The sequence below is a fragment of the Denticeps clupeoides genome, chromosome 19, assembly GCF_900700375.1.
Source record: "Denticeps clupeoides chromosome 19, fDenClu1.1, whole genome shotgun sequence".
Taxonomy (NCBI): domain Eukaryota; kingdom Metazoa; phylum Chordata; class Actinopteri; order Clupeiformes; family Denticipitidae; genus Denticeps; species Denticeps clupeoides.
The window spans coordinates 15,527,285-15,553,095 of record NC_041725.1 but is presented as its reverse complement, the minus strand read 5'-3'; the positions used below and the strand labels follow the sequence as shown (position 1 = coordinate 15,553,095).

The 25,811-nt window shown below is 41.6% G+C and overlaps 1 protein-coding gene across 1 annotated transcript in view; it reads right to left on the bottom strand.

Moving 5' to 3' along the window:
- LOC114769042 (adhesion G-protein coupled receptor D2) overlaps window positions 1–25,811 on the bottom strand; it is a 56,967-nt gene that overhangs the window by 14,812 nt on the left and 16,344 nt on the right. Inside the window, exons 21-23 of the mRNA XM_028961720.1 lie at window positions 16,981–17,022; window positions 12,476–12,529; window positions 9,253–9,397 (exon numbers count right to left, since the gene is read on the bottom strand). Of these exons, the coding sequence (XP_028817553.1) occupies window positions 9,253–9,397; window positions 12,476–12,529; window positions 16,981–17,022 (241 nt within the window). The remainder of the gene's footprint in view (window positions 1–9,252; window positions 9,398–12,475; window positions 12,530–16,980; window positions 17,023–25,811) is intronic.

Below are 25,811 nucleotides of genomic sequence, written 5' to 3'. Positions count from 1 at the left end.
CTGCACATCTGCCGCCGGTTTAATTAGCACTCCAAGGAGCTTCGTCAACAGCAATCAAAAACATTGTCACTTATCAAGTCGAGGTGCACCAGGGAGAGGGGGGTGGGAGTAGGGGAGAAATCAATAGTTTTCATCAGGCTCGCTCGTAAGCAGCGCCCTTAATTGCCTCATTGTAATAAACCAATCAAAATGTGTCGGGTAGGAGGAAAAAGAAAGGAAGAAAGACAAAGGGGAGAGAAACAGAGCTGGGGAAGAAAATGACAGGTTTTAATGACTTGATGTCCCCTGGTTCAGTGTGCACGGATTATTTTTCTTTAATGAATTTATCTTTCGGCGGCAACATGTGGGAAAATTTTCATTCCAGGAGGGCCGGATGGGAAGATACGTATATTCTGGCTGCACTGAGAAGAAAGGAGTGAGGAAGAGGGGAGAGGAAGGTGGCGGCGAGGAACAGCCAATAGGTTTAGCAGCAGTCCCCCTGCTCGCCCGCCGCCACCGCCGGTGATTTATGTGTGGAGGGTGACCTCTGAGGCCGTAACACGGTGATGGGTGACTGGCTCTCAACGGTAAGCTACTGGCACTTGACAAAGTGCCGGCAGCAGAATGAATTTACTTCTCTTTTCCTCAATCATCAACAGGCACTGCCCTGACCCCCATATCTGACTGCTATAACAAGATCTCCCATCTCGGGGGCTGAAAAATTTACTGTCACATCTACTTTTCAATGAGCTCAAGTGAGCACTTCTTTCACCTTCAGTGAAGCAGGTGTCTGGCTGGAGAAGAGGTGAGAGAAGTGGGAAGAAAGAAAGAAAGAAAGAAAGAAAGAAAGAAAGAAAGAAAGAAAGAAAGAAAGAAAGAAAGAAAGAAAGCAAGAAAGAAAGAAAGAAAGCAAGAAAGAAAGAAAGAAAGAAATGAGACCATTAACAGGCCGCTGTGTGTTTTTGAGGCAACCTTTTGCATTAACCTGGTGAAAACACCTGCAGGGGAGTTAGATTTAACAACCCTGCTTTAAATGTAAATCTACTTGGCCAATAAATCTCCAAAATCATGGAAAGTTCACCTTCACACACTGATGACGGGGACCAGGGTGCTGGAGAACCCCACAAAGGGTGTCCAATTTCATCCTCAGTGGGGTCTGTGAGTATGTTGGTCTTTTAAGAGGACCCTCAGTAATCAAACAAGGGAACGTTCTGGACAAGACTGGCCACCCTTAGTCCTAAAGGATGCTGTATACAATCTTTGTCTGGCCACAGTATTTTGTTATATATTTAAAACACAAAAACAGAGGGCAATAAATCTCCCATGCACATTAGCACGGCCCATTATGAAGCATGATTTCCTTAAGCACGGGAGTTTTAAATAAGCCATTTTTATACAGCGACATTCATCACAGTGACACAGACACACTAGAGACAGTAAAGAAAAAAACATTAACACACATTCAATAAGCCAAAGGAAAATCGACAAAGCTATAAAAGATGCTCCCAGTGGGCAGTGTGGTGTGGGTGTGTTCTGTACATACAGCATGCGTGTACCAGTTCTGGTCAACTGTGGCTGACATGATTATTAACGTATATAAATTCACTGAGCTATTTTTCCACATGGTGTGGAATACTGCTGTACAAACATGTACCAGAAATGTGCCAAGATGGGAGGCAGCAAAGAGGCATAAATATTAGCTACTCATAGCTACCGCACTCTTTTCTCTATCCTTCACCATCCACTCCACTGTGGACGGTATGTCCTGCCTGGGGAGTTTCCTGGTTCGGAGTGATCATGTGACATGGCTGACCTCCATGGACTGTCCTACTGCCCTCTGCTGACCCCACCTGATAGTCACCTGCTGGGACTCTAACACGCTACCGGGATGCTAATTCATTATACAAAAGTGGACTGCAATAACGTTTATATGCCATAATTTTCTGGATGAATTTCATTGTAATCCAGTGCTGACCAGAGGAAGATGGGTTCCCCTTGCTGAGTCTAGGTTCCTCTCAAGGTTTTCTTCCTGTTAGAGGGAGTTCTTTTCCTTGCCACTGCTTCCTCTGGCTTGCTCACATGGGGCTTTCAGCGCTGTTCTGTTTGTTAGGCGCTTTGTGACAATGTGCACAGTAAAAAGCGGCATGTAAATAAAAATTTATTGATTGATTGATTGATTGATTGATAACATCTTTGACATTCTGACCAGTTCATTTTTCGGCAGGTAGAAAATTACTTGTAATTTGATTTATTGAAAAATTGGCAGAAATGTTCTAATTATAACCAGAGCCTCCATCTGACTGAAACACCATTTTTCATGCTGATCAAACCATATAAGAACTCCATGTCATGTCGTGGAGATGGAGGACCCAGAAGAGAGCATTCAGCAAACAGGACTTTATTAATAAACAAAAAAGACAAGGGTCAAGGCCCAAGGGTCAAGGAAGACTGACATGGCGGTCTAAAACAATGAAACTGACACACTAAGATCGGTCAGTCACCAGATGTTCCCTCAATGTTCAGAGTGGGATTCAGAGTCAGAGTATACACAAATGGCAACAACCATGAACCATGTGATGTTAACACAAAAATCGGCAAGGTACTAAACAGCCCGGTACAGCTTTAAGTTTTTAGGCAAGCCTGACTGAATTTGACACATCCCGAGCCGACAAGTACGTTTTTTTAAAAGTCTGGCTTTTTTTGCACGCTTCGAGCACTAGACTACTGCGGGGAAATTAGTGGGTTTGGAACATAATCGCCAGCTGCTTGCCTCTGTTTCACCAACTCAGCATGTATCTCTCTCACGATAATTAGAAATGCATCACCTGATGTCGATGGCTGAGAATTGCATTTAAACATTTTTAAAAAATGAATGTTTAATAAAACAAATTTAGAACATGCGAAACACTTTTACCAAACATCGAAGCAAATGAGTCAATACAGAAAGGATAGGTACTATAGGCCGGAAGATCGTGTTAACCTCGCAACCCCGAACCCGACCTGCACCATGATTTACAGCTCTAGTGCCTGGTATTGCAGGAGGGTGATCAAGACAGACAGGTGCAGTTGATGATTAGACAAGGCATTATGCAGATAGGGTGAATCTGACACTGCAAGAGGTGTACAAACCCCATGTGCCAGTAAAATGCTGTATAGTCCAAAACCAAATCAAAACAATCACCAAGTGGATAAGACACAAATTAAAAGGGTTCAAACCACATTTGCTACCATTAAGTACCTCAGCAAGACACTTGGCTCCGGGGGGACCATCCCCCTGATTGTACTACAGCTTGTAAGTCATTCAGGATAAGGGCATCTGACAAATATGGTAAAACGTTTACTGTGATTTTGCAGACTAGGTTTAGCTTGTCATGCCTGTTGTAAAAGAAGGATATGACCAAAATACGTTTGACAAGCACCTTATTATTTGCTCCTTTTGAAAGAACAAAATCATGTAATTTTCTCATTTTGCCTTGGACCACCAGACATAATGCTGAAGACTCCCAGGAGGCCACAAACCCCGTCACAATGCAATGCAAACAGGGCTCTTAATATGGCAACCAGGGTATATGCGTGTATGATATGTGTTCGCTGGACACCTGAACACATGCCGGCTTCTTTAACTTTCAGTTCTCCTAAGAGCATTGTCTGCATCAGAGCCCCTGGCTATTGTCTTTCTCAATCTGTCCCTGGAGGAGCAGGAGTTATGGCCCCTGTCGATTGAGGAGAAAGGGATGTTATTCCCCTGTCACCCTCAGCCGGTCAGCCATCCTCACTGCCCTGATGTATGGCTGAGTGCGGCCGGGAGAAGAGCTGCGGCGATGCACCATTGGTTTAGAGTCCTGTCAGCTCCCCCCCACCCCCCTCCCGGTACCTGCAGCCCATTCCACAATAACCTCACAACAGACTCACCCTCCCCACCACCTCTATCATCCCCCCCTCCCGGTCCGGGAATACTCCCTGGAGCTGCAGTGACATGAGTGGATCAACGGGAGGTCACCCCTGTGGGACACGCAGGGCTGATCGATGGCCTTGATCTGGGCTTCCTGAGAACAGGGGTTAAACGCTTGGCTGGTGTCGGGGGCGTCAGGCACAGAGGGCTTGTCTGGCTGATGTCTGGACCCCACCTTGGGGTACACTGATGAATACAGCAGACGACGATAGGGGGTTTAGCAAATCCGGGTGTCATCGCTGTGTTTAGTGTTTCCATGTTTAAGGTGGAGAAACGGATCCAAGGTGATCTACGTAGCTTTCGAAGTAGACCATTGATAAATCTTAACCTTGGGAGACACTAAATTTAGAACTGTGTGCAAACACTGACTGTGTTCACTACTGCTCTGTTTAACACAGAATAAGAAGGTGTACAGAAGTTTTCCAGGTGCAAAATAATAAAACAGAACAGGATTGTATGCAAGTCATCTGCTTATTGGAGAAGAGGATCACAATTCCAGATCCTCCCTTCTCCTGTAGAGGGACAGACAACGTTCTTACAACGTTATTTCATTATTTGGTGGAGACACTATGATGCCTCACCAAAATATCTTGTAAGTGTTCACTTGGACTCAAATAAGGTGACCTAAGGTCATATCAAATGATTCATTAATTTTCATAACATAGTGCTTGTTTCTGTCAATCGTCCTGGAAGGCATTATTTCTATCTAGCATAACGGTGACCCCTCACAATCACTCAGTATTGATCTGCTGTGACCCTTCCCATGAAGAGGAGACATGGACCCAAAACGGGCCAACAAAACACTCCCATGAGCATAAGCACCAGACCTCCTCAATTATGCCTGTCACTTGTCCTTATTGCTGGAATTGCTATTAAGATAGTTTAAAATTCTGACTAAGATCAGTCAAAACAGCTAAAATGTTGCTGCTGTGTCACTGGATAGAAATGAAGAATTAGTGATCATGAGGTCTGGGCAGGAGGGTGTGGGGACCATGTGAGGCCATTCATCTGAACCCCAGGCCTGCAGCCACGGCCCACACGCCTGTTTATTTGACATCTGTCAGGAATTAGTGCCAAAGAGGGCCGGGACATGGAGCAGGAGGCTGCCAGGCAGGAGGAATGGAGAGGTGGAAAGGTGCAGTTCAGAGGAAAGGTGTGACATGGGCTGCCATCTATTGCACCACCCACTAGGCATAAACACACTCACACACACACACACACACACACACACATACAGAGTTCTGAAAAGTAGGCGTATGAGTATGAAAAATATGATTTATGATTTATATGATATATATGATTTATATGATATATATGATTTATATGAGATCAACATTCAGCCATCCATCACATGCACCCATAATCGTGTGCAAAAATGTGCAACCCACACACATTGTATGTAAATCCTTTATTCTCCCCATATGTATATTTTTGTAATTTCTGTAACTTCTGACACCTTATTGTATTTTGTATATTTTGTATTTTTCTTGTAATGTTTTCTATATACGTGTCTGCACTAAAGCATATGGTTTTAATCTCATTGCACATGCGAATAGTGACAACAAAAGGCATTTTATTCTATTCTATTATTTTCTATTTTGTTTTATTCTATTACAGCACTTACTACTGCTATTTACAATTTATAAAAATTACTTTCCAGTCACTTTATTTTTCTGTTCCCCCTGAATAGGTTGAATAGGTCTTCTTCCCTGTTATATTTAGGCAAACTTGCCTAAACACAGACAATATATACATGCAGGAGCAATATTATGTGTGTTATAAGTGATATTATGTTCATGTAATTATGTGACTTAATAATATTACATATTTTACAAATGTTTTTCTTACAGCTGAAAAGCTTACAGACTGTAAGTGCTACAGACTGTAAGAGCTACAACATGGATTTGGCAAGTTTTGGGGCTTTTTTCAGTCCATTACAATAAATACGTGTCAGTCTGTAGAAAAAGGCGAAGTGAAAGAAGAACTGAGTGGGAAGCAGGCCCATCGTAGAGGAGAGGCATGAATGTAAACAAACTGCAAAAAAATGCCATAACACTTTGCTGTTTATTTGGCTATTTACACTGCAAAAGCTATAATCAAGTCCTCAAGCCCCCAACGCTGGAGTGGTGCTGCCCTGATCCGATCCCACGCATTTACTAAAAAATCTTCGCAGTAACACAAGGCTCTGTGTGCACAAGGACCAAGGTCAGGCCCAGTTATCTGTCAGTCACTAAGGATAAGGGGGGAAATGAATAAAGATGTACGGAGAGTCGGAGGGAGAGGAAGCGAGAGAGCAGGGAACATGTTTTGTATTGACATAATTTCAGGGCCCTGTTTGGCTCCACCAGATGTTTTTTTGCGAATCACATCCCATCAGCAAGACACTAAACACGCTGCCAGAGAGTACGCTCCAAATCCAATTGGTTTTATAGGTACAATTGGTCCAAGGTGATTTTTTTTAATACAGTACATACATAAAATGCATATTCTTATGCATGAAATTAATAGATAATAAAATCAGAGCTGAATGAGCTAAATATTAATTTATCGCATGTTATGGGGCTGTTAAAGCTAATGTATATATATTTGCATAACTTGCTGTATTAAATATATGACTTATTTTTAAATTTGCATTCAGTACTGAATACGCTGAAATTTAAATATTGCATTATTACACCAGGCACCAGGCTTTCATTGAAAGTAAAATGATTGTCATTCTAAAGCACATGGGGAAACAATGAAATGTGTCCTCTGCTTTTAACCATCACCCTTAGTGAGCAGTGAGCAGCCATGAAAGGCACCCAGAGAGCAGTGGGCTACTTTGGGGGTACTTTGCTTAGTGGCACCTAAGTGGAGCTTTGGCGGTACTTTGTACTAACATGCTAATGATGCATTAATTGATAGCAGCTAAAAAAGGTTGCAGGTTCAAATCCCAATCCCAATATACTCTAAGCATATCCAAGAGAAGGTGTAGACAGTACATGACATTAACTCCAGGAGTTAAGTGTCATATTAAGGCACACAAAGCGGGGCTTGAACATGACATAACATAACATAACTTAACTTTCCCTTGACCTATGACCAGAAATCTTCACATTGTAAAGTGCAATGAAAAATACTATGTTGCTCTTTTTTTTTTTTTTTGTTCAGCCACACACATTGAAGGCTGGGTGTGTACAGGGCCACACAGATGAGCCTGGAGCCCTGATGCTGTAATCTCTCCAGGGTGCAACAATAAGAGAATCACGTCATGTCAGAGATCATCGTAAAAATGCGCGACTAAATGTAGGGATTGGGAAAGTTGGGCAAAATATGGGCTCACAAGGTGAGTTAGATAAGGATCTAATCTATATTTGAATGTCAAATTGCACAGTCCACTCAGCCACAACATTAAAACCACCAAACCAGTCTTAAACAATTTTAGTTGGATGAAATTATGGTGGTATTTTTTTATTATTATATAATTTTTTTTATTATTATTATTATATTATAGTGCATATTATTAGCCCTGGGTACTAAAACCACCATACTAAAAATAATAATTACATATATGGTTCCAGAATGCATTTCAGCACAAATATTTAACTGTTTGCAATACTCCATGAACATGCAATGTGAAAAAAGGTGAATTCTTAAATCTAATTGTTTTATATATCTTATATTTATTTTCATGCCCATTATAACATGCAAATTCTTATCCAACAGGAGTAAAAGGTGACAAATCGATCAAAAAGGGGGCCTGTAAATGAGGTTGATTTAGTTAAATGTATGCCTGCCTTGAAAAAATGACTTGACCTTGTCCATAAGAGACACAACAATCAGTTAGAGGCTGATTATTGTGAGGCGAGACCCATCTGTTACAGCACAAGGCCTTCCACGTACAGTGGCTGAAACTCATTCTGCTTATAGGCAGAACAGCGACCTCCCTCTCTCTCTCCCTCTCTCACACACATTCTGTAGTTCAACAAATCCTCACGGTTTATATGGCTCTCTCCCAGGCCCTCCCCAGCTCCGACCGGCACTGACGCACTGAAAAAATTGCTCGGTATTACAAACAAATATTCCATCATTGCTCAGGTTGCGTGGTTTTACCGCGCCGCGCCTCGTCAGGATGATTAGTTGCAGTGGCGCTGGCGCTGCATATGCATCGGCCTGAATGGAGCTCTGCCATGCTCAATCATGCCTGGCTGAGCTCCCCTCGAATTTGCATCCAGTTAGCATTACGATGAGAGGAGACACTCGCCCAAGTAATGGAGTGGATAATACTGTCTGACAATCAATATTTCTGTTTTTTTTCTCCCCATCTCTTCTCCTTCTTGTTCAATGCATCACGTATCACATATTTTTGCAGATAGAGATGTGAGAGATAGGAATACAGGCAAATTACAACACGTTTCAGAAATTAATGAGACGGTTTTACGAAACAATAACATGCAATTAAGTAGCCCATCCTCCAATTTATGTTACGGTATTCAGTATATACGGTATAAATGTATTCAGTAGGGAAAATTTCTTCAGGTCCACTATGAAAGGTCATTAACCAATAAAGCATCTAACCCATATTCCTTCACTCCCTATTCACTCAGCTTTTCCAGCCATTCATTCAACTCCCATTCATTTTCCCATGAATTAACTTTTTATATCTGTAATATCATGCAATAAAAGGTCATTAATACCCCATACACTTAAATCTTCAAATTTAAGTTTTTATATTTGGTTTCATCTCTTTGACTGGCTGGATCATTAAGAAAATGGTAGAATGTGATCTAAACAAGATGGAATGCTATAGTCCCACCTGCTTCCCATGTTGATGCCTCTTTTCTGGCTTCTAAGCTCCCATCACCCCCCTCTCCACACCAATTACTGCGATGCGACTCAAATCTAATTCAAGGGTCAGAAATAAAGACTGAAGTGATTCTCTGTCAGGATCTGGACAACGTTAGTCTGAAACCAAAGGGCTGTCAGGCTGGAATTCAGCCAGCCTGTCAACTGCTACTCCTTTCTCGTGACCATAATGCATGGCAGATTTGAATCCCACATGCATGCACTCATGAGCCGCGAGCGTCACAACAAATCTACACCAACCAGCATGGTCAAGTCTCCGAGTAAATAATCACACATCAAAATACATGGCTGCTGTTGTGATGTTTTTATTCTTTTTGTAGTGGTGATGGCTTGGTGGGATGGTTTTCACTGAAATATTTTGCCAGCATGGTTCTCACAATAATTATCACATGTTAAAAACATAAAAGAAGTTGTGTATATCAAACATATCTTGAGCTGGCTGAGAACACAGGATGGTTGTGTGTGGAGGTACTCACTGGAGCTGGTGAAGGTGGCGCTCTCCTCGTCCAGGCTGGTGCTGTCACAGTGGGATGACAGAGTCAGGCCCTGGGCTCCAGGTGTGGGGGAGCTGCTTGGACGGGAGCTGGTGACCGAGCTGGATGGCCTGGAGCTGGCACAGTTCTGGGAGAGGAAGAGGAAGTGAACAGGAAGCCTTCACAGGAAACCAAATGGATACCTATTCAGGAACAGGATCATATTCACTTCCAAAACAATATTATGACATATTTCGAATGATGTCAGCAGACATCAAGATGTATAAATTTCTAGATCTCAGAAAATATACTATACTCTTTCCCAAGTCATCTATATGTTTTAGGGCTGCACAATTACAGAAAATAGATAACAGATATCTGGAACTGAGATTTCTAACTATGAAGTGTTGATTATTAATGATGTTACATAACATTGAATGACATTTAGTTTATGTTCTAATACAAAGGGACAATCGTTAGTGACAATGGTACTGACAGTTCAGTAGTCCTCTCATTCATAGGTAAGTGTGTTACCTGTGATCTAGAAACAGCAGACCAGTTAATACACTATAACCACTATGCTAACACTTCGCTAAAACTAACATTTCACTCAAAATTAATTAATATATGAATTGCTCAGGTTCTAGCAGAACAAATACCTTCAAAGTTAAAAAAAAAAAAATGTAAAAAAAATGTAAGAAGTTATTAAGGATAAAAATATAGAAACAACCCATCCTCAAAGAGCTCTGGAAAACTCCCTAGAAGCTGTCATGGGTCAGGATTCTTCAGCTAGATATGCCTGTCATGCAGGAATTCAAAGCAGTGTAGACCACTGGACCAACATCACAAAACTATTTTTATGGCCTACATGACCCAATGCAGATATCCAGAAAATGGTGTGTATATACTGCCATACAAACGCGTACACACACACACACACACAGGCCCACACATCCTATAGCTTGTCAAAACTTGAATTAGGATCAAGAAACTAATCCACTTCCAATTTATATCTATATTTCAGGGCTGTCAGAGGACGGACCTCCAGGTATTGAGAAGTGCTCGTTATTTATTTGGGCGGTGCAACTGACAGCTTTATTTCACCAAAGCAATCTGGCAGTGTGTGTGTACACGTAGGAGGTCAGCAGGGTCACAAGACAGTTGGTATCAAGCAGCCTGGAGACACTGGTCAGACTGGGTGGGGGGAATGGGGGGGTTTAACTAAAGAGGAAACACACTCACAGTGCCCAGTATGGTGAGTTAGTACCAGAAGGACCTTAGAACAGATTCAAAGGTAGACAGACTTCATGTCAGCTTTTAACTAACATTTTTAGCAATAACATTTCAGCAATATTCAGTAATACAAACATAAAATAAACAAAAACAAATAAACAAAATAAAAAATGGTCAACTCACTTCTCAACAGACTACAGTGAAAGCTACTCAGTTACCGCCTACCAACCCTCTTTGTTTCTTATGTGGAAAGGGCAAGGACAAAAAAACATCCTTAACGTATTTTTTCTGTCCAAATCCAGACAAAACAATCTAAGTGACTCGTTATGACCTGACAAAAGGTTTGCATTATTGTAATCAGACAGCTCCATCTAGTGGTGCTTCCTTAACATTACCATTTACAGAATTTATCAGACACCCTTCTCCAGATCCAGATCCATAGTTACGGGGGCAGTCCGACTGGAGACACTCAGGGTTAAGTGTGTTGTTCAGGGACACAGTGGTGGTAAGTGGGGTTTGAACCTGGATCTACTACCACCCTACCATCTTAGTTAAGTATAAATGTCTAGGTCTACATAAAAAAAATATATATATATATATTAATGCACCAAAAAAATGTCAATTCCAAGCAAACAATACAGTAATATGTATGTAAAAAATCTGCTACTCTACTGAAGAACATTACATTGTTTAAGGGCATTATTTGCAGTAAACGTTTGAGATTTTTTATTTTACTAATGTCATTTTTTTCCTGAAATCACAACAACATGCATATGCATAGTGGTATGGCATGGGAATGCTTCCACTCTTCCTGTCCCATCTAGTTATGTGTAACACGCAGTCACTGAATAATAAATTATAGTTGTGCATGGCGCTGAGTAACCATTGTCGGAATTATTTTTGCACACGGTATGTGCCGATGTCACTGATACAGACAGGATCAGAGGGTTGACTTTTGGTGTGTATTGTGATATGGGGTACAATGGCTTGTGCTTTAGAGACACTGGGGCACATATAGCATTCCTGTCAGATTTATGGCGCGAAATACCATTAGCTAAGAAACATCCACTGCATGAGCAAACTCGATGTGGACTCTGAAATTGGAAAATTGCCAGCAGGCATTAAAAAAAAGATCTCCCCTGCACAGATAATATGGGCACACAATATATCAGCTAACCCACAGGGCTGCGGAGGGAGACCGGAGGCATTTTTTTACAAGTCACAATCTTTACAGTGGCAGCCTGTCAGGGAGGTCAAAGGGAACAACTGGGGCGATATTCTAAAATCAATCTGCCTTTAGAAATGGTCTCATTCCGCTCTCAATGACCTGGTGGTGCGGCGAGCGGACTGGGACAAACTGCTATGAGCCATAAAGTGTGACAACCGCAAGCCAGTTAATGTGATCATTCATAAGGGCCGAGCTGGTGGCGGGGCGCACAGTGTGTGTGTGTGATTGTGTGTAGATTGAGGGGTGGGTGGGGGCTCAGGCGGACAGGGGAGGAGTGCTGGGTGCTGGGGGGGGGGCTATTAACTACTTTTAAACCACTTTGCAGGGCCTAAGTGATTGCGGGGAGCAGCCGCAGTCGGCGGTATAAATACTGGCCTGACAGTTTAATGTCAGTGGACGGCTCATCCCAGGATTAGAAACTTGTAACCCCTGCTGCTGCAGTTGACACGGCAGGGATTAAGGTGCTCCAGCCCTTGCAGGGGTGTGGAGGGGAGGAAAATAACAAAAGTGTGTCTCTGCGTGTGTGTGTGTGTGTGTGTGTGTGTGTGTGTGTGTGTGTGTGTAAGCGATCCACAAGGACAACTAAAACAAAATGTTCTCTGGTGTTCTAAGAGGATCAGCATTATTCCATCACAGACACTAAGAAGAAAGCCATAAACTCCTTAAATGTCCAATATATCACAATATGTCAATATGTGTGTATATGACAACAATCATTTATTATTAGTATTATTGTTGGTGTTGCTGTTATTAATAACAACCCACCGAGAAGTTCAGAGCCCTCCTCCTCTCCTTAATCCTCTTCAGAGTGCTTCGAACCTGCAATAGAACAATTTAAGTGAAAATTACACACATTTCACCTTCTGCTCCACCCATATCGAAACAATAACCAAAAGCATGAAATCCGGAGTAAAGGCATCTCCATCCATGTCACCAATAGCCCGCTTCACAGAACGCTGCAGAGCAGGGCAGGGCTGAAATGTTTCCGTTTGTCACGGGTAATAGGACCTGAAAGTGACACGGGACGGGCAAACTAAAGGAGACTACCTTCAGCCATCATCTGTCACCTGTGCTAGGACACAGCGATGAAGCTATTGAGAAAAAGACCACCCGTGCAGAGCAGATTACATTTGTGGTCTGGTAGAGGTAAAACACTCAATGTATTGCAGGGTGCTGCTGTGGTGACAGACTGTGGAGTCGGTCGCTCTGCCCAAAATAAATGTATAAAGCGATTCACTGCTGTGTTTGTACCATGAGGGATCACTAACACACCAAGAGTGCTTTTTGGGTGTGGAATATAAAACCAGACAAGATGCCCCCATAAATGAGTATTTTTTAACAGAATAACAAAATCTGCTATGTCATAAGTAGTGTTTTTTTATTGGCTAACATTAAGTGACCAGAACAAAGATGATAAAATTAGCATAAAATAATGCATAATGCAAACTGTAAAAGCATAAAGCATGAAAAAGATTAAAGATGAATGGCATACATAGTGACTTTTAAACTACATTTACCAGTTTGGTCATAAAATATGACCGTGAAAGTGATACACACCACAGCACACGGTGACACAATGAAATGTGTCCTCTGCTTTTAACCATCACCCTTAGTGAGCAGTGGGCAGCCATGACAGGTGCAAGGGGGAGCAGTGTATGGGGACGGCACTTTGCTCAGTGATTTGAACCGGGAACCTTCCGCTTCCGCTTCCGCTTCCTTAACCGCTAGGCCCCCACTGTCCCTAGTACTCTTAAGGGGGCACCAGGATTTGAACCTGGGATCTCTTGATCTGCAGTCAAATGCTCTACCACAGAGCTATACCCCCACAAATATTGATGTATTTGTTACTGAATGCCACATTATTTTATCAATATAATCGATGCACTGAAATAATCAATTTGTTAGATGGTAAGTGAGCAATAATACATAAATCTGTAGGTTTTGTGTACAATAAAGCGCAATCAGGCTGCTCCCTCTAGTGGTGCTTTCTCATACAACAATGAATAAAGAGTGTTAAGGTTTGTCTATTTATTAGTGTATTATTTAGATCCCTGTATAATAGGGATTAACATATAATATATTATATAATAATATAATATTTAATTCCACTCTGTTCAATTTCAGACCCCAACCTGTACATGACAGGCCTAAAGCTAGATTTACAGAAAATGTTGAAAAAAGTGAAAAGAGTATGTAAAGGTTATGTCCACATACAAAGAAATGTTATATACTTGAATATTTGGCTTTTGTTTTCTTAATTTCTGTCCTTTGTTTAAGCCCAGGTGCAGCCTCTCGCAGCAAATCCCTGTCAAGAGATGCAGTCAGCCCAGAGCCCAGCAGCCCCACCCACCGTGTTAGTGAATATGCATTATGTCTTATGGCTTCATTAAGTGCCGCTCCGCTCATAAATTACTGTGCAGAAACACACACCGGGGTGCGTTTTGCATACACACCGTCACCGCTGCGAGCCGAGCGCTCCTGACAGGCGGGCAGAGGCAACAGCACTGTGTCAATAAATAAATAAATAAGTTCAGAAGTCTTGGGAGGCGTAGACCAAGCTTAACAAATGCACATGGGGTAATGGCACCGCTTAATATTACTGCAATAAGCATGGTGATTCATGCAGCAGAATTAAGATCACGCAGGATCTCATCCCACGTGCTTGTTCACCATTTAATGCTTTTTTTTAAGATTTCCATGTTGATAAAAAATCAATGTCAACTAAAGGGAACACAATTTCCATATGAAAGCATATTCCAGCACCTACTGACATCCTTGGAATGTGGACAATGGAGGGGAAAAGGGTCATCAAAGCAGAAAACAATGAGCTGGCCATGGCAGTGAGGTCTAATTGAGAGAGAAAATGAATAATAAGGACCTTTGTTGTGCAATTAAAAATCTTTGAAGAGGCAACACAGTTTGCAAAATTATAACAAAAGCAAGGAAATTCTAATAATGCTAAGAAATTAGGTTAATGTCCAGTGTATAATTAGAAGGTTCAATGTTTTTGTATACTTCATAATTATTTGATTTAATATTTTTCATACATATGCTCTATTGGACAGTGTTTTTTATTATTACTATTTTTTCTAAGTTAAAATGATTAGTTAATTCCGAGTGTAATTTTGTGTCAGTGATAGTATGCATGAACTGTCTTTAATAAATATGCATCTTTGAAATCTGCATGGATTACATTTTACTGATGTTATTTTAATTAAACCAAGCAGGCAAAATATAACAGCATCACCCAACTCTGTCCTTTATCGTTTATGAGATCATCGCACATCTTCACTGTACTGACATCAGCATGGGTTTCTCACACAGATTGTATGTGCATGTGTGTCTGGTGTTAATCACACATGTAATGAATGAAATCGGCTTCGTTCTCCCCAGAGGCTGGGGAGGTGGTTTGTTTTAAATGAGACGAGACAGAACAGAGCGTCTCACTCCAGCCCCTCTCTTCGCTGCTCTTGTTATTTGATTACTAAAACTTTGATCATCTGCGCAGCTTTTCACAATTTTTCTATTAAGCTGGAATTTCCTTAGAGTGTCGGGGAGAAACATAATCTGCCTGTGTTCTTTGTTGCACCTCAAAAAGCCTAGTAGAGGAAGAAAAAGAAGGAAGGAGGGTAAGAAAAAGGCAAGAGGGGCGGGCGGCTGAAAGATTATTACATTTCATATTTACAAAGGGCCCTTTTGAAAAGCATAAAGTGTATATGCGCTGCTCACAAATTGTGATGACCTTTGGGCCAAGGAGAGCTCGGCACTGGAAAATGGATTCCTATGCACTAAAAAAAAAGCCACTTAAGCAAGAATGCAGCGGTGATTTATTTTACAATGCGGAGGGGTCAGACACAAAGCTGCGGCTGTGTCAGAGTGGAGCACCAACTCAGGGACACTTCTTCACGGCACTTTGGAATGATGAAAAAATGAATAAATAAAAAGCAAAACAAAACCAGCAAAAACTGAAAAGAAAAAAAAAACATGCAAGGCAGTGGCGCAGATGGAGGACGAGACAGGTAGCGGGGAGGCTCTCAGTGACCTTGCCTGGTTGCCCACCACTCACTGAACATGAATGGTAAAGAAGGTCACCTCCTCCGTTGCTCACCTGCAGCTTTGACGATGAAGATGAAACATCATGACATTTTTTAATTATATTAACTGCTGATTGGCCATAAAAATGTGTTGTGTTATGTGATTTGTACAAAAAAGTATTCTCAGGTTAGATTTATAATTTGCATATTTCTTTTTTTAAACACTGAAATGGGTCTCACAGACCTGACGGACCTGACGACTTCACAAGGGTTTAGAGTAAAGAAAGAATTCACTTACTGCAAAACCTAACTCTTTCCAAGTCTATCTTGTCTTGATTGACTCTTTGATTGAATGGCTTTTAATGTATTTGCTGTAAAGTTAAGTAAAAGGAATTATGAGTAAACCTGACAACAGTTTGTCCAGTGAACCCTAATGAGTAAATGGCAAGTCCTTCAGTCCTTGTGCAATCAAACTGTTTAATGTCAGCATATCATACTACAACATATTACAAAAGGCATCCTAATATTTTTTTCCACTTTAACCCAAGAGTATCAGAATGGTGTCCGTCCCTGTTGTTGTGAAGCAGAGACTGCAGATTTGTTACCTGTCTGTTTATTGCAGGTCTAAATGTAAAAATAAAAAGGAAATACTGCTCGGAATTCATGCTTAATCTTTCAGAATCTTCCAGCCAACCCTGCTTTGCTCCCGGCATACATATTTATACTTAAGTTAAGCCTGTTTGCATTAGAATAAAAGGAGGCAATTTTTTACCCGAATTTTTTTGCTCTCCAAATGATCCTCATCCATTAAATCCACAAAAAGGAAAATCTAAATGGTAATAATGGCCCCGTTTCAATAGGACACATCCATTTCGGGCTCGCCCCGCAAAACCGCTTTTTTCGCCACTGATGCTGCGGGCCAGCGGGGCTCTAATGTCAGAATGTTAAATGGAGGACCGTGAGTTTAAAAACTTAAAGAGGCAGTGAAATATTAGCCGGTGTGGGTGAGGAATGACTGGCCCTTTATCCCGTGGTGTCAGAGCTTAATGGTGAGCCGGGATGCATATAAGCCAGCCCAAGCATGAAGGGCAGTGTGACGGCGGCGTGAGGATGGAGGCTGATGCTCCTCCTCGCCTGCAAGGGGCTGGCAGCGCGGGTGGGGGGAGGCGTGCGATCAGAAACTTGTCATTTCTCTCGCTCACTCACTCTGTCAGCCTTGAGTCAGTGCAGGCTCACCTCTGTGTTGTAGACCCCATATATCAGGAAGATGAAGAGACCCTGCAGAGGGAGAGCGGAGAGTGGGGTGGGGGAGGGGGTGGAGAATAAAAAAAAAAACTTTTTAACATCGTTGTGAAGCAGGGACGTACACGTTCTGTCTTCACTTGTGCTTCCATCAAAGAGGCCAAACAAATACCAGGTTGTAGTGATGAAAATGGTGCAGGTTTATTTACAGTGCGGGAACACGTTCAAAAATGTAAACCAAAACATAGGCATCAATGAATATACATATTTACAAGAGATAATATACGCAGCCTCACAGCAAGCACAGTAAGAGTCAACCAAACACCAACCTGACCTTGAGACATGAAGCCCCTCTCCTTACTACTCTGTGCCCCTAAATACGTCCCACCATCATCTCATTAGGTAAGCTCAATATGGAAGGGGGAAAAGCAGGTGGTCTAGCAATCAAAATATTAATATATAAACATACATATTCACAATTCACTCCTCCATAACACAAACGACATTACTCAAATCATACAGAGAACACTTAAGCATTAACAAAATATACGCCGCAAAATATACGCCCTGGCCCGAGCTGGCCTATAAAGGTGAAAACGTGAATGGTGTGTAGGTGTAATTGTGTGAAACTATGGATGAATAATGGAGCTGAAGCAGTGGGTACCTCACTGTTTGCTGGGATAGTTGTGGAATTAATAAATGAAACTTTATGGTAAAATATGGTGTGTTGCGTTTATATGGGAAATCTAAGATAATGACTGCAATGTGTGACATATAGTCAGCATCTGTGCAGATAACAGACACAACATAACGAAACAACATGTTGTATACAATTATTTATTTAATACAATTGTATACAATAATTGCATTGTATAGAAATACAATTACAAAGTGCACACACTTTTTTCCAGTCGTACAACAAACACAGAAATATAAACATTTATTATGTTTCACATTCTTTAACTGAATGTGACATTTTAAAAGTCTTTTCTTAGAACTTCTTAGTGTGGCAGGTACTTGTTGATGATCATAGGGCATGCAGGAAACCTCACAAATATGGCTTATCCTTCACATTTGCGAAGAAGACAGATGAGCACATGCAGACTTTTCAGTGCTTTTGGAAAACTTTTCTGTGACCTTTTGTTGACCCACTGCAGAATGGTACAGAAGCTTAAACACTCCTTTTCTTCTAAAGACCTCTGGATCGCACTACATGTATGGCATTGCTTCCAAGTGACCACACATCATGATTGCTCTTCTGAAACTAACCAACTGCTGCAGAGAACTTTGAACAAAGAGTTCATGTTGCTCATGAAGTCCAATCAAAACCGTTAAGCCCAAGGCTGCCTGTATTGTACCAAAGAGAAATATTTCAGGTTTGCGTGGCCTATGCTCCAACATTTGCTACCCGAGGACATGGAGGACATATAGAAGGAAGACAAAGGATGTCCTTGGTTTGCAAAGAGTGCACATTTTGTGGCAAAAAAGTGGTAGCTCTTCATTACTTTCCATTGTTGTCCTGCTGAATGTACAAGCTGTGCGTTCACCTTCACCAATAACACAACTGTCCCACTCATAATAAGCTGGAGGCAGCAGACAAAAGCGGGACAGACCTGCAGCCAAGACCAAAGAACCAATGTCCTCAACAAAGTGAGCAGTTCCATCCATTCAGAGGACAGCAGCAGAAACTTTATAAGTCTGCATAATCTTGAGTTTTTCTTCATTTCAGTCCCCCTCGTTTGGCCCGGTTGGCGGCTTAGATGAGGTGATGCAGCGCTGACCATAAATCAGCCAAGAGTTTAGAACGTCCAATTTGCCAGAGCAGCAATCCCAATGCATCACCACTGACAACATGGCTCGGTAGCCCCGTCAGGGAGGTAGCCAGGGTCCTATGGACTCAAAGGTGCCCCATGGGACCCCCATGTCACAGGGTATCATATTGCTGTGTTATCATTTCGCAGAAAAACACCCCACAGTTACCAGGTAAACAGCAGCTACAAAAGCAGGATTTGATTCCGGCAACCTTGCGATTATGTGTCGACGTCCCGCTAGGCCATCTATGACCCGCCATTGTTATTAAGACTGTGTGCTCTTTAGTGAAACAATTCATATTTCTAGTAATTGTAATAAAAAGTTAAGTCCATGGACACAAACATCCTGAATGATAAGTCTTTACTGGCAGCATAGTCGACAGATGGATTCCATGCCCAGAGACAGCGGGTGGTAATTTGCAATATGTGCCCCATTGTTTTGCATTAGATTTGTAATTTCCTACTTAGTGCAACAAATGAATTATCATGTTTTTGATCAGCTCCCCCATTTGTAATTAATCTTGTGCTGTGCACTGAACAAAGTGGGAAAACACGAATTTAGAAAAGTGATCAATTAGAATATAATTGAGTTAAAAATAAGTCACTTCAAAACAATGATGGCAAACTGGTTAAGTATGTTAATTCATTAATATTTCGGTTAAAAACAAACATGCAAAAATGGAGCATATTATTTAAATGCATTGTGGGTTCTTCTAAACATGCTGGAGTTTCTTTTGAACTCTTCAACAAAATGGAAGAAAATAAAAACGTATGCAGAGTATTGTTATCAAACATCAAACAAAATGCATAAATTAATTACACATAAACTCATTAGGAAACAATTGTATGTATAAAAAAAAAAAGTCAAAGCCAGTAAACATTGGATTTGAAAAACACACACCGCCCATGAGACTTTTGTACAGCTCTGAAACAAAATTCATTAAAACAAAGCGTAGAACACGCACAGGAACCAACAAAAACATAAAAAGGTCAAACTGTTGAGGGGAGAAGTATAAAAAAAAAATTCAAATAAAAAAATTGGAAACATCTCAAAGCACCTCTCAACGACACGCTCTGATCATTTCATCTAACAATGACAGATGTGCGTTAATATTGTGCCTCTGATATTGGGATTGAGCAAGGGGGAAAAAGTACAACGCTCCTCCTGTTTTTTTTGGAGACGACTCAAGCGTGTTGATCCTCAGTCACCCCGCATTCCACGGTGAGCACAGATAAATTCTTTTCAAATTTCATGCCATACATCAGGTGCAGCATTTTACGGCAAGCCCTCAATTGAGAGTGAACGTGTTGCACACTACGATGAATAAAGGCCCTAGCTCCTCATTATTTTGTGACAAGATCCAGAAATTCACTTTACTTTTTATTTAGGACCTTCTTGCCCCAGTTTATGGATGTGGCCCTTCAAACCTTTACTTGCGTTCCTTGCTGTAGTGCCCCCATACACACACACACACACACATAACGAATGATTATAAATTTTCACAGATGACCACCTCCTCTTTCCTTAGCACCCCCACTGTCGCAAAGTTACGCAGCCGCAGGTAAAAATCCCCACAAACCCTTTTATTTATGACGTTGTCCTTGGTTACAGAAATTTCAATGTACTGAAATGAAAACTATGATTAAGGGGACACAGTGTATAGGCAAGAGAGGAGAGACAGAGAAAAGGTGTGTTTTCTATTTGTCTGCGTGTCTTACAACACTTTGCACGAGGTGGTGGGAGAGACCAGGTTTTCAATCAGCAGTGATATTTACTGAGGTGAAAGTACAGTATTCATCCTGCAGGTACACCCAAATGGCCAAACAGTGTGGTCCAGTGTGGATTTACAAAAGTAAATGCCCTAAAATTAAATACATTAAACTAATGATTGATCCAGTTGCAGCTATTTGAGAAAAAATTCAATTTGTTTGTTTTTGAAAATGCTTGTTTCTGAATAAATGAGCAGTAATGTACATTCCTCCACAACTGCTCCACACAGCTCCTCGAAGGGATGCCATTGCTCGAGCACTCCTGGTGGTAATTTTGCAACAGGAAAGGTTGAAGGTTGGGTTATGGGGTGCGCCAGGGCTAATCACAAGCAGAGGATTCACAACAGCCCTCCAGATCACAGCATCGGTCGGGGTCTCTCTCAACATCTGCTTTCAGGACGTGGAAACATGGCTGGGCCACAGGGCAAAATCCTGAAGGAGGGCTGGAAATCTTCACTTCTACTGCAACTATACAACTTTATCATATCTATGTTCTCCTCCAACATAATAGTGGTTTAAAAAATATTTTTTTTTGTGTCAAAAGATCTTGTTTAGATTTTTTGTCAATCTAGAGCCTTTTAGAGAAATCACAAAAAAATATGTGAAAATATGACTCCAGCATCCACTATGCAAAAATCATATGTTTGGTCCAAAAATATTGCATAAGGCAAAAATTGAATATTGTGTCATATTGTGTCTTTCTTTAAACATTGTAAAAACTGTAACTCATTTGCACACCTTCACCCTACCAGTTACACATATTTTACGTTAAAGACGTAAAAGTGTAATACTTGGTTATGTTTGCAATATTTGCATATTGGTTCATTGTTTACTTGCAACATTTGCAATACTGTGGTCTGTAGCAGTTGTAGAAAGCATTTCACTGCACATCATACCGTGTATGACTGAGTATGTGACAAATAAAATTTGAATTTGAATAACAGAGCAGGCATTTTTTTAGTTTTGAGTTATAACTATTCCATGTTAAAACAAGTCTGCTGTTGGCATAGATAATCAGTACGCCTGTCAGTGATCTAATTGACAATAAAATACTGTAAAAACGTTCCACAGGCACCATTTTCAGTAATATTGTTTTTGCAAAAATACTGTGATTTAATAAAACTGCATCTAAAATTGTGAAAAAGTCCAACAATCTCTGGAGCTGCCTACAGTACTTTCCAATTGAGTTTCGCAATCAAAGAGCCCCTCAAGGTCACAGAAATTGTAAAGGAATTGTGCTTCCTTTATGTGCATCCTTCTTGTGTGTCTTTAAATGGGATGCTGAGCCTCAATGGCTCCATGGGAACAAACACACAAGGATGAAAAGAAACTGAACGTTTCCCCTCTCCCCACCAAAAAATCAAATTACCGCACATATGAATCGATGCTGACAGAACAATCCAGAAGTTCTTGTGGCAGGGGGGTGGGGCCTGACACATGGCTGCAATTATCGAAATGGAAAGCAAAGGGGTTGAAAGAAAAAAAAAGTTCACACTTTTCCTAACAGACCTGCTAATGTCTCTGACCTCTCCACACAAAAACTGTTTAATTAACGTGTATACACCGCGTTCACTTCAACAGCCCGCGGCCCTTCAAATAAACGTGCACGTCACTCGCAGCCGCAGAGTTTGACGCATCCCAGGACCCCCGAAATTACATCGAATTTTGTTACTGGCCCAGCTGGTGATGCTGCCGGACTCCCTTTGGCAGCAACGTTTCCAAATCCAACAGGGTTCAAGAATGCAGCAGGGAAACCGGGAAACATTGGAAAAAGGTGAGCGCTTCGACCCATGCAGATTCAGCACCAAACTGGTGGGTGACGTGATTAGGAACTGGCACAGAAAATGCAGAGTGTCTGCCACGAGTCTTCTTCTGGATATAAAATACCTGCCAAAAACACAATGGATGGATGAGGTATAAAAGAAAAAAAAACAAAGCTCTGTGGCGGGGTTTAATTGACAATCACGCTTTCCGCCCTGCGCAGGCCGCAATCATGACCTGATTTCATTTTGACTTCAGGCCCAGCGCCACTTTACAGATTTAATTTCAGTGTATTTTTTTTTTTCTTTGTCTCTTGCACGAATACTTTTAAAAGACCAGGAAGGACGGATCTTCCCAAAGAATAACAAATCCCTCTGACGTCCCAGAATGCCAGGAATGCTCAAAGGAAGTGAGGCTTCACACCTTAACCTGCACATGATATAGTGGGAGCAGTTTACACACACACACACACACACACAGAGGCATGAGGAGGAAAGTACTGTGAGTCTTTCTGTGAGTGTGTGCGTGTGTGTGTGTAATCTACTCGCACAGGGGGACCCACAGGCCACCAAGTCACAGGCAAAGGGCTGCCGGAGATAGGGCCAGCGCCTGTGATCAGTCAGAAGTGGAGTAAGAGTTATTAGGTTAGCCCTGAAACACCTACTTAATATAGGGGGCAGCAGTGATAGCTAACAGAGCCTGGCAGAGGTGACAGCTTTTGGACCTGCTTGAGGAAATCCAATTGAAAAGCAGCCAAGAGGAACAGCAAGTGCGAAACAGATGTTCCCCACTACCACTGGCACAACGGTGTATACAACGGCAACAAACCCTGCACTGCAATTTTTATCTTTCTTAAGACACTGCATGCTATGGTCATCATGTACGCAAACTTTACCATTCCGAACTGTAACCTATTGCATGCAGAATAAACTTTACCGCATGGAAACTGACAGTCCTCACGGTAAACTTCTGCATGTAAATTTCTTGCTGGAAAGTTGTTTTAAGAAATTATTAGAGCCCAAAATATTCTTTATATACATGCCATCATACATTAAAACATATGTGCAGAATGTTACTCATTTTATATACGTTCTATATCTGTTAAGTTAAATATAAAATGCAAATAAATAAATAGAAATTGCATCCAAATTATCGACTTCTGACACAACAAAGGTGGTAATAAATAAAATAGTTTTAATGTATTCTAATTAGTTTAGAAATATGCATTTAAAAGAAAACAGCTTCATGCTGATTTTTCTGAACGCTCCGACACATTTTTCAGCCCATTGGTGGAAAGATTGGCAGAGGGGTCTTGTGCGTTTTGACATGGGGGCACCCAGAAAACGTCTGTTGAACACCTAAATATTTTTAATTAAGCCGGTTTCTGACATGTCGAGGGCGCTTTCTGTCAGAGTTGAAAGAGTGGTTTTTGACCCGTGTGTGAAGTTTGTATCGGTTTCCACTCGCATGTTTGACTTGGCGCCTGTGGCCCGCAGCCCTGGAACTGCTTTGTTTAAAAGCCAGTTTGTTTAGAGATCTGTGTGCATGAATATGTGCACCCAGGTTGTTTTTTGGGGTTATGGTTACGGCACGACACAGGCTCGTGTGTGAAGTTTCCACAATTACACTCACACATGCGAAAACCTCCCGTCAGTCAAAGCAAATTTGTTGAGATGATGAGTTGCCGTTAATTTCTACCACATTGCAGAAATTTATACTGTGCATTTTTTTCCCTGTGATTGACATCTTTATGTTCAAATGATTTGCACAATGGCAATACAATTTGGAAATATTTTCAGTCTCTAGCACTGCAGGAACGGTTTGCATGCAAATCGTTTAATGGCATCCGGATGTTCCGGAAGATAAATAAAGATGAGCATTTCTGAAAGAACAGTGTCTGTGGCCGCTGCATGAGAGGTGAGAGGGTGTGGGGTTAATGGGCACGATTCCAAAGCCACTGTGCAGGGCGCTTCAGTGTTTTGGGGGGTATTCATCACTATAAAGCAGGGAACTGTGCGCGTGTCACATGCAATCACAGTTTACTACGGATCGCAGGAGCTCAAAGTGAAAACGAATGGTAGTTCATCGACGTGAAGACTTCATATATCTTTGTTTCCAACACAGTCTCTCTCTTTTTTCATTTTTTTTTTTTTGGGTGGGGTCAAGGTGGCTTTTAAAACCTGCTTCTCAGATCAATTTCTCACTGTGCTACATGGCCAATTTGTCCAATTCCTCTGGCTTCATTTGCATAATATTGTCAGAGTTCCCTAAGATAATGATTACATAACATTTTGATGTAATGAAACGGCTGATCCTTGGAGTTAAATGAAGTGTAATGGAGCCGCCGCCGACTCTCTTCATTTCGCCACCCCGAACATGGACAGGCACAGCTTTTAATCCGCTAATGAGTCCAAATGAGCATGCCTTTGACGCTCTTGAGAGGGTGTTAGGGCAATTTTCCTGCCCGAGTCAAGGCCCATCTCAAAGGCATTTGACTGGCACATGCTTTCGCCTAATGAGGATAATTACTAAAAACAACAACTGCAAAAAAATCCCACATCTGCTCAGCGTAAACCCCACCCCCCCGTCTCTCGAGCGCTGAGCGCCAATCTGTCAGAAACGGCCCCTTTTCCCACCTCCAGGGCGGCCCCCGTACAACACCAACCACCCTGCCCTCCCTCCGTTCGCCCCGACGAGAACCAGATTAATAGGAATCAACGTGGCCTTGTAAACACTCTTTAGGCAGAGAGGCAGCGCCGCTGACATGAGGCCGGGCGGAGGGGCGGAGGGGAGGGGGGACGTGCGCTTGTTTCTGCGCCCCACCTCCCCGGGTGTGACAGCAGCTTGATGCAGGAAGGGCAGGAGGCCAAGAGGCTGACCAGCTGATGACGTTGCTGACTGACATTTGTACGAATTCATAAAAAATTTCAATAAATGCAGTAAAATTGCAACACTGTGGATTTAATTTAACTGTCACAGTAATATCAAATAATTTCAAGAAATTATGCAAATCGTACAGGATGCAACTATAATGTATTGATGGGCACACCTGATTATAAATTGCATGCAAAGCTCTGTAAGCAAGGGTGTAAAATGCATGGGACTTTGAGCGGTATACTTACACCAAGGTTCGAATAATTTTCTACATACACCAGGTTGTAAATAGCATAGTTTACATTGCTACTGACACTGGGGCTCCAAATAGTACACATTCCTTTTTTAAACCAGCGCGTAAATGCTGTAGTATGGAAGTGGAACCTGGCTAAAAAGAAATAGAATCACCTGCAATGCAATGTCCTCAAAACCTGTTAAATTGCACAGGCGAGACCGAGTGTCGGAAAAAGTCATTCTCTTCGCAAAATCTGTGTCCTGCAATTAAGGCTTTCTTGTTTTGAAAGGCGTAATGATTTACAAAGAAAAGCAGCATGAATAATGCATTCGGCCGCGTGTTTATTTTTGTTTAATTTCCATGCTGAGAGCGAA